Source organism: Scomber scombrus, chromosome 1 (assembly GCF_963691925.1).
Source record: "Scomber scombrus chromosome 1, fScoSco1.1, whole genome shotgun sequence".
Lineage (NCBI taxonomy): Eukaryota > Metazoa > Chordata > Actinopteri > Scombriformes > Scombridae > Scomber > Scomber scombrus.
Window position 1 is genome coordinate 3,216,262 of NC_084970.1, and position 17,468 is coordinate 3,233,729.

The following is a 17,468-nucleotide window of genomic DNA, read 5'->3' on the forward strand; positions in this document are numbered from 1 at the left end:
TCAGTTTGTATTTAAGTCCTGGTTTTCAATTCAGTCTTGTGGGATCCTTTTGTTCAGGCCTGTTCACTCTGGTTTTAGTTTGAACCATTCTAAGCCTGCAAGCCTGATTTTTTTATCAAAGAGACTTTCTTCAATTCATTCTGACTGTATTTTCCTACAGTCCATTTCCTTCTACTCCCTTGACACTAGGAAGCTAACGTCATTATCAGAAAAGCCCCAACCCATTGTGGTCAGATTTCTGCGGTTGTAGGACAAAACTAGCTGTTCTGGATAAAGCTAAAAACGTGAAGGGCTCAGGCATCTCCTGAAGACGTCCGCCAAGAAGGCAAGAACTACTCCCAGCAATGAAGGCAGGTCATGACAGAGGTGACACTGTATATTTGAGATACAACACACTAAATATCCATCCACCTAACCAAAACCCATCACAACAAAGAAGGAAGGCCAACGCTCAGAGTTTGGCTCATTAGTCTCTATCAGTATTCATGTATACAGCACTTTCATTACTTAACCACACATCTACACATTATTATTTATACACTCTATCTTTCATATGAATATAACAATGACAAACTCATTCATTGTTTTTCTTCACTTGTATTTTTATGTGTTTATTTGTTATTGCTTCATCAGTAACTTTACTTGTAGAGGACTCTAGAGAAATCTTTAAATGACCTCAATACAATTCTGTTCAATTCTTTATTCACTGTGACTATGAGTTGAACATTGGGGATGATCTCTCTGAAGTCACACATAGCTGAAGTGGAATCTGTTTTTTAGAGATCTCTGGTTGAAAGATTTTATTATTCTATTATCAGATTTTAATGAAATGTTGTCCAATTTCCTGACTTGATAAAAAAATGAGAAATACATTACATTTAAGGCAATTTCAATATAAACCACCTTAAAATAAATTAGATACCCTACTGGGGATTTTCCCAATATTCTTTATTTTAATTATGTTTACCTCTTATTCATAAATCTACACAAGTTAAAGAAAAGTACTCTTTAATCAAGGTTAACGGAGCTAAATATACCAAGAAATTTATGCACAAAATAATTATGAGTAAGATATGCTTGCCAGTATTTCATGTGATGGTCTATATGAGAAAACATAATACTGATTTTGCACATCAAAAGTTTATGAAAGTTATTCATTTCAGTGAATGTTTTGCAATTGGCAGTCCTACCAAGAAATGCAGTCAACCCCAGCCTACGTTACCTAAGCCAAACACTCCAGTTAGTCCTCAAGTTTGTTCTTGTGATGTTCTTGCAACATTAAGGCTGAAAACAGGATGTGTATGATCTTACATTTTTACTATAATAAACATCTTACTAGAACTAACAATGAATGAATAGAACAATGTAACACTAGAGCAATGCTGTGCCTTTATTTCTGTGTCCGCTGACTTTTTACCTGATACCTGCAGCTTTGGCCTCAATCTTTGGGCATGATAACATATATAGCCTTCAAATGCATATTTAAGTGCCTTTTTAAAATGGTTCTTAAATTTCTAATGTGTGTTGTTGGCCTGTGGAGCTAACTTTAGCTAACTAGCTACAGCCGATTAAATCTGCTACCATGAGTTGTCATTTCAACAGAAAACTGATGGTCCACACTTAGAAATAAGCAGCTTTTTTCCGTTTGTTCCAGACAATCTGCCACTGCTATGACTGCAAACTGTATATTTATACTTAGTGAATTGACAAAACACCACTTTAAGCCCCTCCCTCCTTTCTCACCTTTTCATCCTTTTCCAGCTCCAGCCCTGTCTCCAGGAGATTTTCCTCATACTCTTCCCGCCTGAAGCGTTTGTCATCTTCATGATAGTCAGTCCGTTGCTCCTGAGCAGCGATCTCTGGGTCTTCTTTGGGCTGCAGTGGCGCTCGGCTGCTTCTCATGCTCATACTGCGTCTAAGCCTTCGGATGAAGTTGCTGTCACCAAACCTGGATGACGGTCGCCGGATACTGCCGGGTTTCTGTATTTGGTATGCCAGCACATAGTCCACCCGCCGCCGGCCATCAGAGAAGTAGGGGCCGAGCCGATGAGACAGAGGTGAGCCGTCATCCGAGTAAAGATTTTTCATTGGCTAGTAGCAAAACAGGGACAAACAGAGTCATAGATTAATGTAAATATAAGGTAAGAATAACGTTGACATAACTCAAAAAAATCAGCTCAGTATCTTCCATCACATGCAGGAGTCACTTTCAAATAATCTGTGAAGGCAGTCCGCCATCTTGCAATCATAGACGTTGACACACAGTTGTATTTTCATCACTTTGGAGGACATTACATAGACTTACATTCATTTCCTGGAAAGGATCCTAACATTAACCAAACCGCCACATGCCTAGCTCTAACCCTAACATTACCATAGCCCTAAACCACACATGTCCAAACTGTTCCATAAAGGGCCGTGTGCCTGCAGGTTTTTGTTCCAACCAATCAAGAGCACACAATTCAACCAACCAACTGTCTGAAGACTGAGATCAATTGATTAAATGAGTCAAGCCTGGTGTGTTCCTAATTGGTTGGAAAGAAAACCTGCAGCCACATGGACCTTAATGGAATAGTATAGACATCCCTGCCCTAAACTAACCTTAAATTTAAAGCAAGTCTTGACCCTAACATTTTTGATTGATTTACTTTAAGGACTTGCTTTAGTCTTAATAAGGGGGGCGAGTCCTCACAACACGAATAGGAAGACCTGGAACTAAGTGGCTTAAATCACACACACACACACACACACACACACACACACACACACACACACACACACACACACACACACACACACACACACACACACACACACACACACACACACACACACACATACAAGATGTAACACAGGAAACACCATGTTCAATATATTCTCATCATCATCTCAGGCAACACTGGAAGCCTGTTAGTGACCCACTGCTCTCAAATATTATTACAATAATGGCAGAACAAATTCTGCTAATTAGAGAAGCCTTACCTTACACCTTACCTTACCTTAAATTGTATTGTTGTTATAAAGACACTGGCATTCCAGAGAGCCTAAAACAGATGCATCAAGCACCTCAAAACTGTTTCATATACTGTACTGAAGGAAACACTTGGTCTGAATTAATACCAGTGCTGGAGCAACCCAAGGGATCTTTTCTTCAATAAAGTAAATTAAATCAGATGATTGTTATCGTAAATTGGCAGGAATCTTTTCAAAGTTGCATTTCTTTCATTTACATTGCTCAGGGATTCCTCTTAGTACATCACTGTAAAGTGCAATCATTTCTTAAGTACTAACTGTCAAAGGAAGGCTCAGTCAACATTGCAACGCTATGTCCTCATTTGCAACAGAAAATACCTTTTCTGAAAGAAAATATTAAGCCATCCATGACAACTCAAACATGATTGACAGTTTTATGGTTAGATGGTAAATGGACTGTACTTATATATTACTTTTCTAGTCTTTTTGACCATTCAAAGCGCCTGTACACTACATATCACATTCACCCATTCACACACATTCATACATTGATGACAGGGGCTGCCGAGCAGGGTGTCAACCTGCTCATCAGGAGGAAACTAACATTCACTTACACATTCATATACAGTACCGCAGCCATCAAGATCATTTTGGGGTTCAGTATCTCTCCCAAGGACACATCGACATGTGCACTGGAGGAGCCAGGAATCAAACCACCATTCTTCCAATTAGTGGATGACCACTCTACCTCTTCAGCCCAGCTGCCCAAAATCAAAGGCATACCAGGCAAAACCAAAGCACTTTGTCAAAGGTAGGAAGAGACTGCGGTTGTTGTTAGATAGTAAAAAAGGCAATGGTGACACAGGCACCGCCATTTTTAACGAAACTGTGGAGGTACACCTTTGTCGTCTACACTTTATCCAGAATGTATTGCACAAACTATAAGTACTTCTGGTCCTGAAAGGCAAACAAACAAACACCAACTGAAAAATGCAAACAGAGATGGACACTGAAAGGCAGAGTGAAAGCACAAGGTAGTGAGGAGGAAGTGAATGACATCGATAATGGCTGCAACATGCTATTCATTCTCAGCAGTCCACTTCATGGTACACTGGACTAATGCACTCCAGGGCCCCATACATGTTCACAGTTGCATTGTAACATCGTTCACTGTCCCCAGAGATAATTCAATGGAGAAGGCCAGTATAGACAACATAGAGCTCTTCATACGCAATGTCTTGTTCAACAGGGAACAACATACACATGCTTACATGTAGTTCATACATATGCTTCTACAGCTAAAACATGTTGTACACCATGTCATCAAATATTGAGTGTACCTAGCAGTAGTAGATGTGTCAGCAGAGTGATATGTATCCTGTGCTATTTTTGATATACAATTCTATCTATCCTGATAGAGAATACCAGCATAGCATAGTGAGTTGTTTGTACCCTTAGGGCCTGATTTAATAAAGGTTTGCGTGTGTAGAAACGTGTGTAAACTTGACATCACCCGCAAAAAATGTGCAAGCTGATCTACTAACGCAGCGCACTGAGGTTTGCGTCTTTCAACTGTGCAAGATAGTACGCGCTGTCCATTTACACCTGTTTTCATTTACACAATTATTCTTAGTAGATCACCCGCAAAACACACGCAAACGGCACGTGCAATCTAATGCACGCAATTTAGTACCCACTATTTGTGATCTTAGTAAATCAGGCCCTTAATGTTGTAGACCAGCATGTGTCTAATGTCAGTCTGCCCATTTTAACGTACAGAAGTGTCATAATTTTTGGTTTCGTGTGATGGTTTTTCCTCCATGGAGGGAATAAATTCATGACAAGTGACAATGAATTCTGAGCGTCTCCCGACTTATTTCGGTTGGACTGAATCATCTGTCGAGCGTCCAAGAATTACTGCCGACACAGATGATGAGACAGTCTGAAAACTGCCGGAGAAAATAAAATTGACTGCTTCCAAGAGCCTGAAAGGAGAGTGTGTGGGTGTCTGACTGATAGACAAGCTACACAAATGTGGAATTTACCTTCTGCTTTAATGGAAGTCATTTACTTTTTTTACGAGAGAGAAGAAAAGAGGGATCTGTCTGAATGCACTTCATGTTCCTTTGAAAATAAAGGAACATAAAGTGAGGCAGTTTTAGGCGGTTCCGTGTTAGTGTTTAGCCACACTAATAGCGAGGCTCTATGGATGGTAATGCCCGTCAGTCAGTCTGTACACTGCTTTGATCACGACTGAAATATTTCAACAGCTATTGAATGGATTGTGATGACCTTTTGGACAACATTCTGGGTCCCCAGAGGATAAAACCTAATGACTTCAGTGATCCCCTGATAACCCCAGACACAATATAGAAAAAAACAAACAGTTACAACATACATATATAACTATCAAGCAGTGTGTTTGAGTTTGGTTTTAATTAGTAGTCATTATTTTATGTTAAAAACACAGACTTGATGTTTTCATTATGTTTGACATGTTTTGTATGATTAAAATTAAAATAAATCCTCCACTGAACTTTATTCGTTGCATTATCTGCATATTTGTTACTGGGTCAACAACGTTTTCATGTGTCCATGTGATTTAGTCAAATTTAAAGGGGTTAAAATGTGAAAATAAACGTATGAATAACTTGCACAAATTTTTTTTGTGGACCGAGCATCAAATTTCTGTTTTTAATATATTTTGAGAGAATATATTAGAGGATTATGGCAAAAATGTCTAAGTGGTGTAACCATAAAAACTTTGTACCAAATCATTCAACTTGCTTAAAAACACTAAATTCTCAGGCCCTGTTTACACGATAACTCTCGTGGGTGAAAACGACAAAATATTTTATCGGATGTGCCTTTCGTTTAGACAGGGACTGCGTTTTTGAGGCTTAAAAATGCAAAAAAGTGAAACCACCCTCCAGAGTGGAAATCTTAAAAGCGCCCCACCCTCGCGTTCCCGTCTAAAGGGTAAAAACGCAAAAATCTGCCTTAAAGCTGCAGTTGGTAAGTCTTATAAAAGTAACTTTTTGTCATATTTGCTAAGACTGTCACTATGTAAAGACAGCATTACATGATACATACATACATACCAAACCAGGCTCATTTAGCCCCACCTACTGCTCCTACTGCAAATTGCCAGAATCCACTGCGACCGGGCAAAAAGAACCTATCAGAGCCAGGATGGTGTCTGGAAGTTTCTGTTTCTAATCAAGTCCGCAGAGAACAATTACACGTTCCGATGCTTACTCTGCAACCCAAAACCGAAGCTTAGCTGCTGTCAACGAGCAATAACTCCACCTCCTCCTCTGTCCAGACAAAATGGTCAGTTTTTGTTCGCTTCATAGCCATGTTTTGGTTTTGGTTTTCCATCCGTGCATACAACATTGAATTCCACAAACTTTTGCGTCACCGTATGCACGCAGATTTCTCCCAAAAAACGCTCGTCTAAACACGGAATAAAAAGTGAGAATGCAACGCCACTTTTGTGTTTTCTGTTCAGATCATTTCCATGTAAACATAGCCTCAATAAAACACCATATCAACTAGTTTGGCATGATCTTACATTATAACTTTTTATATTAAATAAAGGTAATGGAATACAATTGTTCTAAATATTACATTTAATCTGGGAAATCATGGAGATCAGGAACAATATACTTTAAAAAAAAAGAAGTAATTATCTTAAATACACTGTAGGTGGATAAAATATGTAATATTTATCATTATTTTGTGGTTACACCATTTGACATTTTCAGGAGCATTCAGTCTTAATTTTGGTTAAAAAAAATGGTGCAAATGTCATTTCAAATGACATAAAACCAACTAGATTAAATGTACATTTGAACAAACCTGATGCTGATTTTAAAACTAGTTTTTAAGATATGTTTGACTTGCTCATCTTGCCAAGCCTTATTTGTCACTGACCCTACTGCATCATATAGCTGAGGATGGTTGACTATCTAGTTCTGCATTATTCTCTGATCTGAGTGTGATTCTAAGAAAAGTCGTCTGTCTGACTTGGTCCAGTCTTACCCATCTGATTACAGATGTGTGTAGTGCACTGACACTTCATGGACTAAACTCCAGGCTATTTGTGGGCCAGTTAACCCTGTTTTTGTGTGTTTGTGTGTGTGTGTGTGTGCGTGCGTGCGTGCGTGCGTGCGTGTGTGTGTGTATGGTGAGGGTATGTCTCCAGGAAATTAATCTAAGTCTATGTAAATACCTAAAAAATGACAGAGGTAACATTGTGTGTGTATGAGTGTGTGTCTGTGCTTATGCTTGCTGAGGTTAAAGTATCACACTTATGGGGGCCATCTGACAAAACAATGAGGCACACAGTGGTTAAACACACGCACACACACAGATTCTCAGATACTTCACTGACCCTCAGCAAGTTGACATCCAGTAAAAAAGGTTGTAGCTGTTTATCATACTGTATAAACTCAACTGATAGATCTATGTTGTGATTACATTACATGGAAATGTGTTGCGCCTGGGGAAAATGATCCAAAAAGAGAATGAACCAAAAAGAATGACACCCAATGTAAATAAAAATAGAATATAAACAACTGTCACATAAACACAACAAAAATACAAATGTAATGTGTACTTATAGCCTGCTGTACAATTGTATTAAACAAGACTAAGGTCAACAGTGATATTAAAGGTAAAGTATGTAAGTAAATTAAAGCAAAATGGAGAATACTCATTACGTGCTAAATAATTTGGTAATATGTACGACTAAAGCACATAATAGATTGCATTGATTGGGCCTATAACGCTGCTTCTGCATTTATTACCTAATCATGAAGCCCTGTTTCAAAATCTAGTCTATTATTATTATCTCATCTGATTTTATTCTTAGTACATGTTCCATACATTTCTATTTAACAAAATGACCACATACAGTATTAACCAACACAGAACAAACCTGGGACTGCTTACTATTCCAGTACAGTAGCACTGATGGGTTTTTGGTTCATTGGAAAGAATATAATCCAACTGCTTTGTCTAGTCTTCTATGTGTTCTGGATGTAATGCAGTATGCTCTAAAACTATTATAATATTAACAATGGATCTAATGAGCATGTGTAATGTGAAACTCTGCGGTTCCTCTACAGCTAAGTTTTAGGATCTTTCAGCTCATTGTTTTAGTTTGTTGACCTTTACAGATATTTACAGAAGTTTTCAGCGGAAACAATGAAACTTAACCTGCATATCTGATAAACACCAAGTGTCAGACACAGTTAGCGATTATCTGGTGAACCCAGTGGAGCCTTAAGCAGATAAAGAGACAGATCCAGAGTCGGTGCAGACCAAAACAGAACTAAAAAAGAATGAAACATGACTTCAGATGAATGCTAGTGGTGCTCTATGTTTGCTGGATGTGTAATTAGGAGATAATATGTTAATGTTGTTTTTACAGGTGGTTCTACTGTCTCCAAGTGGCCAAAAATATCAATAATCTGTCAAAGGAAAAGCAAGGCACAGAGAGAATCAATACAGGTTCATTTTAGCCCTCGGACCTCATCGATATCAGCCATCAATTGAGTGTGTGTTCTCACATTGTAATTAATCGGTTTGTTTCTTTGATTATCTGTCATCAAATAGAGTCAATTAAAAGGTACTATGTAATATGAATTCTTGGGTCCTGCTCCAGGTGTGTCTCATGAATATATAGGTCACTGAGGTTTCTTTTGTGTCCATGTGATTTAGTCAAATTTAAAGGGGTTAAAATGTGAAAATAAACGTATGAATAACTTGCACACATTCTTTTTTTGTGGACCCAGCATCAAATGTCTGCTTTTAATCCATTTTGAGAGAATATATTAGAGGATTATGGCAAAAATGTCTAAGTGGTGTAACCATAAAAACTTTGTACCAAATCATTCAACTTGCTTAAAAACAGTAAATCTCAATAAAACACCATATCAACTAGTTTGGCATGATCTTACATTATAACGTTTTATATTAAATAAAGGTAATGGAACACAATTGTTCTAAATATTACATTTAATCTGGGGAATCATGGAGATCAGGAACAATATACTTTAAAAAAAAAAAGAAAAAGAAAAAAGAAGCAATTATTGGTGTAAGTCCACTTAAATACACTGTAGGTGGATAAAATATGTAATATGTATCATTCTTTTGTGGTTACACCATTTGACATTTTCAGGAGCATTCAGTTTTACTTCTGCTATAAAAAATGGTGCAAATGTCATTTCAAATGACATAAAACCAACAAAAATACAAAATGTACATTTGAACAAACCTGATGCTGCTTTTAGAACTAGTTTTTAAACATATTTTTGAATTGCTCATCTTGGCAATATATGGGTTAGGGTTAGGATATAGCAGTCTGTAGCGGTTAAGTGCTACATTATGATTTATGACAGCATTAACAAGTAGCTGATAGTCAATAATTGATGTGTACATGCTCATATAGGGACAATACATGTTAAAGATCAGACAGCCCGCTGACAATAAAAGAGTCATAAAGTCCGGCTGAGTGCAGGGGAATTACCTTTATCGTTGTAGATCAACAATGAATCACAAAGCTAATATTTACACAGTAGGCACTGAAATGAAAAGCTTTTCCTTTTTACAGCCACCAATCCATAGAACAGAAGTATGTGTTCCTGCTTTGTATGTATGTATGTGTGTGTGTGTGTGTGTGTGTGTGTGTGTGTGTGTGTGTGTGTGTGTGTGTGTGTGTGTGTGTGTGTGTGTGTGTGTGTGTGTGTGTGTGTGTGTGTGTGTGAATAGGATTTCTTTTTTTTTTTTTTTTTTGGTTCCAAGAACCCCCAGCCTCATCCCCACCACACACTCACATCCTCAACTCGCTCTCTCAACAGGAAGTAGTCATAGCTACAGAGGTCAGAGGTCACTTCTCAGAGGGGGCAGGAGGATGTGGTGGTGTATGCATCATTCACCAATAGGAGCTCTTTTCTCACCAAGCTACCGGGAAATGAGGTTCTCCTCTCCTCTGGGCTTCAACATGCACACAGTCGCCCACACACACACACATGCACGCACGCACGCACACACACACACACACACACACACACACACACACACACACACACACACACACACACACACACAAACACACACACACACACACACACACACACACACACAGACACACATATGCACACACATGAGCCATAATAAGCATCAAGGCTGAGACAAGCAAGCAGATTTCAAGTCAATAATATTTTTCACAGCAGCAGTGAGCTTGATGGAGCAGCTGGAATAGTCTGTTTAGTTTTTTTGTGCATTTTAAAGGATTCAAATCTCAAATGGTTACTCTGGAATTTTGACTTCTGTGACCACAAATGCATCAATAAGACATCTGGCATGCTTCTCCCAAGCCTATTAGACAAGAGACAATGGTGCTAGTCTATGGACATGTTCACTTAAATGGTTGATTCACCATAATTTAAAAAAAGAACACATTTTCTCTCTAGTGTTATCTAGATTATTTTGGTTTAATTTCTCCAGGTTTATGAAATCAGCTATCAGTGTCCTTGTTTCTCTACTAACCTCACTGTCTGTTTTCATAGTGACTACTTCCTTGATGGGAACTATATCCATAGAAATGTGTTCATAGGAACTTTATCTCAAGAGGAATGCAACCGAAACTATCTCATGGCATGACTCTACATGAGGTAAGTGATCCTTATTTTCATTTTGATGTGAACCAGTGTGAGTCCCAGTGTGTCTGGGAACAAATAAGTCCTCTGAGCCTCCAGGGAGTGCTTCCTAATTCCTAAAACATAATCAGTACCTCGCAGCAATGACCACATATAATGATCAATTATGCAAATTAGCTCTTAAGCCCTATTTCATATGCATAGTAATTGCCCTCCGCTGCTTTTTTATTGTCTTTCGTCAGGCTTGATTTAGTCCTAATTATAAAACATATGTTCAGCCTGGCATCACAAGATCATGACTCAATTATCTGACTGTTTTCAGATAAAATACAGTTACAGATGTTTATTATCTTCTACTCTCAAAAGAGCAAATTCGATGTTGTGCTTAAAAAGAACATAAATTACACATAATAGACTTTTTCATTACGATGCTTCTTTCCCTCAAGGAATCAGAAAATGTTCATGACTGAACAGACTTGAATAGACCATGAAGCACAGAAGACTTTTTTTAAACCTGCATTCAATCTTGTTTTAGGCCACCGAGTTGTTATAACAAATATATTAGCAAAAAAAGTTGCTTAATTATATATCCAACAGACACAGAGCAACAATTGCATTCATTTATTGCCATGTTTTTCACTATCTATACTTAATGCAAGTCCAGTATTCACCCTCCATTTAGCTCTTTTTGGTCTCCACTCATTTTCTCCACCAGCTTCCTGGCTCTTTAGTTGCTAATTGCTCAACTAGTCATTTGATTCAATGTTAATATAACAATATTCCTCAGTGCAGTTTGAAGGTCCATATCTTACTTGGCTTTTACAGAGCCTCTACAGAGGATGAACCCTTCCCATCTTGGACATTCCATCAGTGTTGGAAAAAGTACTCAGAAGTAAAACAGCAAAGTAAAAATACTCCATTATAAGTGAAAGTCCTGCATGAAAAATCCTACTTAAGTTGATGATCAAGTGATCTTGATTTAGTTAAGGTATTACAATAATAGTACTGCAGTATTATGAGTGATGCAGTATGCAGTATTACAGTATTACAGTAAAAGTACTGCAGTATTATGAGCGATGTAGTATGCAGTATTACAGTAGAAGTACTGCAGTATTATGAGCGATGTAGTATGCAGTATTACAGTAAAAGTACTGCAGTATTATGAGTGATGTAGTATGCAGTATTACAGTAAAAGTAGTGCAGTATTATGAGTGATGTAGTATGCAGTATTACAGTAAAAGTACTGCAGTATTATGAGCGATGTAGTATGCAGTATTACAGTAAAAGTAGTGGTTTGGTCCCTCTGACTGATATATTATTATATATGACATCATTAGATTATTAATAGTGAAGCATCAGTGTTAGAGCAGCATGTTACTGTTGTAGCTGCTGGAGGTGGAGCTAGTTTACACTACTTTATATACAGTTAGCTAGTTTAGTCCAGTGGTTCCCAACCTAGGGGTGGGGCCCCTCCAAAGGGTCAGCAGATAAATGTGAGGGGTGGTGAGATGATTAATGGGAGAGGAAAGAAGAAAAAACTAAGTTCTGATACACAAATGTGTTTTTAGTTTTTGGACTTTTTCTCTAATCTTTGATTTTTGCTGAAATATTGGATCATTTGAACATTTATTGAAATGAAACCGTGTGAGAAGTTTAGAGGGAAAAATCACTATTTGGTGGAACTGTTAACAACTCATAGACATCTGAAATGTGAGCCTAACTACACACTGCTTTTTGGTTTCATCTTTAACAATGTGTTGTATTTTAAAAGCTTGTTATATTATCCATTGTGTCAAATCTTCATCTGAAAAGTAACTAAAGCTGTCAAATAAACGTAGTGGAGTGGAAATATAAAGTAGCATCACATAGAAAAATACTACAGTTAAAGTACTCAAGAACTCAAAATCCTACTCAAGCACAGTACTTAAGTAAATATAGTTAGTTATCTTCCACCACTGCATCCCATTAGCTGTCTTCTAGCACTTCCCCTTAGGACAAAATGTCAAATTCTCACACAACACATCTCCTGATTTCCCTGGCACATTACCACAAAGATGATTCATGTTCCAAAAGAGAGAAACATTTTGAATTTACTGACCTTTGCATGACCTTTCTTCTAGGGGCCATCATCACAACAAACATGACATCTTTAGACTCTCCATTGGAAAAGCTTATGTTGTTGGTCTGTTCCAACCCACAACACAACACATCTTGTATTTAAGAGGTTTAATGAACACTGCAGCGTTCAGGGGCCACTAGCGAGACTATAAATTATTAGTTGTGTTTAATTTAGGTCGTTGTTCTCCTGTGTAAACCCTTTTTCTCAAGCGCGACTGTCATAATAATATAAATGTGGTTTGATTAATGAGCAGGCGCTGAGCTGGAATAAGTGAATATCCTTCAGATCAGGTGGCTCTTAAAGTGCTGCTCTCTTCACAGTCTGTTTACTGCTACTCAAGATCGCTATTCAAGTGCTCTGTTACTTTTTAGCCAATGAAAAAAAGTGAAACAAATCACTTCCTGTTCTCCAGAAAGTGGGTGATGATAACAACAAACGCAGAAGCTACACACAGTTTTTTAGCTCAGATAACTGATGTGTTATTACAAAGCAGAAGCGTAGGCATTTATTCATATAAAGCACTATAAATGATTATACTGAGGCAGTCTAGAGTCTAAATACTGTAAACAAGGAATCATTTATAGCTGTTTGAAATGATGTGTGCACTACGTTACATTACATTGGAGTATTCCCTACTGATTCACAGTTTGTATGAAAATGAATATGTGAGATATTATTTCCATAAACACATCCAGACCTGAATGCCACAGAGCATGTGTGGAATCTCTTATGTACAGCACCATGGTAACCGTGTGGAGCTCCATCATAAAATAGGCCCATCATTATCATCAAGGGTGTCATAGGTGGATCCTTTGTATTGGCCTTGCTGTAGTGTATGTACTATATACTGACCTAGTGTCAGTCATAATAACACATCAGGTCTTACCCAGAGAGCACTAAATTGATGTAATTACTTATTATTGTCCTCAATGGGAGCTTTCTTAAGAAATCATACAATGTTTATTATTTAACACAATGCTGTGCAAGCAGGTACAGAAATGTGTGTGTGTGTGTGTGTGTGTGTGTGTGTGTGTGTGTGTGTGTGTGTGTGTGTGTGTGTGTGTGTGTGTCTCTGCTTACAGTACTGTAGGAGTGAACCGGATTTAAAGCAAAACTTTTCCCTTATTAACACCACAACAAATTAAAAATCCATCAACAGCCCTCATTGGATCTATTACTGACACAAATGTAAGTCCAAGCCAAGCACTTTCCTCATGACTTGAAGAATAATATATTTCTCTATGAAAAGCTGTGATGAAAAGAGCTGAAATGAAAATAGAACTTCTGGGTTTTGTTCCAGAAATAGGGGAACTTTTTTAAAATCCTATTATCATGTGTAACTACAATAATAACTTCCTTACTCTAAAGCAAGCAAACATGTTGTTCACTACATACGTTTAGGTAAAGTTGGTTGTTGTTACAAATGTTCTAATATTGTTGTTTATTCAGCTTGCTTTCATCGCTGGTAGTAGATTGTGAGCATTCGGATACTTCTTTCTTATTTAATTGACACTTGATTTTCTCTCAAATCATCTTTGTCATCACTATACGCTGATGAAGTTACTTAGTAGCTTCTGAAATGAAATATATTTACATATTCATAGATTTTGAATTAGAGAATTAACTTTAAACAAATAAACTTTTTTGTGGAAAAGATATATCGGACACAAATTATTATTCAAAGTCGAGCATTTTATGTAACCCTTAAATCCTGTCTGGAGGGATCTTTAATAATAATAACACTGATAATATCGAAATAATCACGATAAACGATATCATTGTCATTTGAAGATCATTTTATACCACTGATATAATGATAATATAATAGTATAATAATATAAGGGGGGGGTGGGATTGTAGAGCGGATGCTACACTTGTGTAAAAACACAGACTGTCATTATGGTTGAGGGCAGAGTTATTTACCTTTAATTCTTCTACAGTCTCCACTCAGGACGTACACAGTGAGGAATGGAGGAATGAAATCCATATACTGTATAGACATTATGATGTTGGTAATTACGTTATTGTACAATTAGTAGATAATAAAAGTGCCTGGGAGGATGAATTATGAATGTAATGAACTTCTGTTTACTTGAGTTGAATACGTATATACTTTTTGTAGCATTTTAATGGATGTACCTATCTCCCCTAATGAGAGTTTGCATTGAGTTTTAGAAGCTAATGGAAGAGAGGATAGCCTGGATGTGTATATGAATCTCTTGTCCTGTCATGCCATGCTTAGGAAACTTCTGTTGTGCTATAATCAGAGCTGTACCGGATACTCTGAATAACAGTAATCACCCTGAACAGCATGGGTGTGACTATACACTGGCATCTCTCTCTCTCTTTCTCTCTATCTCTCTCTCGCTCTCTCTCTCTCTCTCTCGCAGACACACACACACACACACACACACACACACACACACACGCACACGCACATCCTTGTCTTCTTGTCTTGTCTTGTCACAAATTGACAAGTGACATGCACATACTCCCATTCCTCTGTTGCATTTTTTTTTTTTTAAATCTTTGTTTATATTTTATATTCTAGATTCTTTTGATACCTTGTATCTTGTACCTACATCCTGAGTCAATGGACGGATCGTGATACGAAGAAAAAAAAAGACTTCAGGTGACATGTAAAGAAATCAATCTTCTCTATCACTACTTTATTAGAACCTGCTTACTACTTTAAAAGTGGTAGCAGGGCCAGGTCTAATTAAGGTTCTTCCCCCAGCTTTATCAACCTCAATCTTCAGTGTAAAAACAACTCATATTTGTCTTTGTCTTGGATTTCACCACCAGGATTTATTACTACAGCAAAAAATCTACTGTAACACAAACTCTACCCTTTGACCACACAGCCAATTAGATTTCATTTGGTGTGTACTGCCGCTCTGACAAATATGGATCACTTGTCTGACACTGTGCACTGTTTCATAATGAATTGTGTCCCAGGTGGATTTGCAATGGTATTACAGTATCTTGACCACCACTCTGCAGCATCTGACATCAATGCAGAACAACATTACCAGTAAAAAACAAAAAAACAAAAAAAAACAACAAGATAGATAAAGACACAAAAGTTCACATCCTTTCATCCATTTTTTCATGTTTCGAATACATTTTTGTACATTAGAAATTCATCTGTTAATGGCCAGTATGAACAGGAGGAATAATAACAGCAAGCTGTAGCAGTGCCATTGTGGACACCTGACTGTTATTATAACTCAGACTTCAACATTTGTTAACCTATTCTTTATCATGAAAACATGAATGCATTGTCTTACTATGGACACATTGGGCTTGGTGTTGACATAGTCCACATCCAGGTTCTTCTCTGCGCCAGGGACTGGCTGGTAGTTTTCAGTCCTCCTCATTATGCTGGGCTCCTCCTGCTGGGAGATGCCTGAGTCCAGGGGAGGAGAGGCTGGAGAAGCACAGAGAAGTGGATTTGGTATTAGTCATGGGCTGAAGTGAAAGTCACATTTCTAGACTTCCTCATGAAAATACTGTAAAGAGCTGCAATTGTAACCTGATGATATACTATGTAAAGCACATATCCTGCATAAATCGCTGATGTCAATAGTTTTAAGAGCTGTACAGGAAAATTGACAGGAATGTAAATGAATGTAATAGTCACCAGCATCATATTTCATCTCTTACAGACGTGACATGATGGCAGTGAACATATCATGCTGTGTATGACAGTCTGTGAAGGTTCATTCCACATAAGTACAGACTGTGACCCTTTCACAAACCGACTCCTCCTCATTAGCCCTTCACTCCAGATTGTTACTCCACATGAAGTCACAACCAGTGGTGAAGTCTACATGATCCCCACTAAGAAAGCTCAAGGATTTCAGTACACCCACTCAAAAAGGCCCAAGGATAAGAAACTATCTCGATTTGTGACAGAACTTCTGCTTCAGTGACTTTGTTTTGGAAATACTTAGTAGAGTATAACAGCAGGGTAAGACATCACCTCCATTCATAAAATTCACCCTGTACGCTCTTTGTATGTGTTACTAAGCACAGAACATGGTAGCTTCCATGTTCAGTGGCCGTCACCTACCGACAAACACAAACAGTTGCTTGATGGCCATTTCCCCAGCTCAACAGCAGCTATGTGGCGTTGCAAGTTTAAAATGAGTTACCATAATATTATAGCACATCCTTTATGGAACAAAAGCAAACTGCAGTCTTTGAGTGTTTCGGTAAGCCTGGCCCTGAAGCTACAGCAGCAGATGACACTACACAGCAGGATACACAGCATAGTAACTTACTATGGTATGTATACTACAGTTTTTAAGATATCAATAATAACATTTGTCTCCCCTCCTCCCCTTTTCATTGGATAGCTATGTTGTGAAGATTGTAAATAGTAGATTTTGGCCGTGTTCAGCACTAGGTGCTATTGCTAATATAGATAGGAAAAATGATGTTAATTAGTCATGTTTTTGTTTACTTCTAGGTTGTGTTTTTGTAGCACTATGAAATCAACTGGCATCCTGACAGAAAAAAAGAGTGTCCATATCTGTGGAGTGAGTTTCCTTTAGGATCCAGTCCTCAGTCTCAAATGAAAAAAGAAAAAATAGCTCCGGCTTCCCAGATCCAAGATTCCAAGATTTAATGACATCAGACAAAACTGAAAAGGGTGAGCAGGATTTACTAGTAAATATGTTGAGAGCTGTCTTAGCTGAGACAGA

At 37.8% G+C, this 17,468-nt stretch overlaps 1 protein-coding gene across 1 annotated transcript in view; it reads right to left on the reverse strand.

Moving 5' to 3' along the window:
• Nucleotides 1-16,865, reverse strand: part of ano1a (anoctamin 1, calcium activated chloride channel a) — a 57,576-nt gene extending 40,711 nt beyond the window's left edge. The window contains exons 1-3 of the mRNA XM_062417839.1: nucleotides 16,835-16,865; nucleotides 16,050-16,189; nucleotides 1,744-2,091 (exon numbers count right to left, since the gene is read on the reverse strand). Of these exons, the coding sequence (XP_062273823.1) occupies nucleotides 1,744-2,091; nucleotides 16,050-16,189; nucleotides 16,835-16,865 (519 nt within the window). The remainder of the gene's footprint in view (nucleotides 1-1,743; nucleotides 2,092-16,049; nucleotides 16,190-16,834) is intronic.
• Between the last annotated feature and the right edge of the window lie 603 nt (nucleotides 16,866-17,468).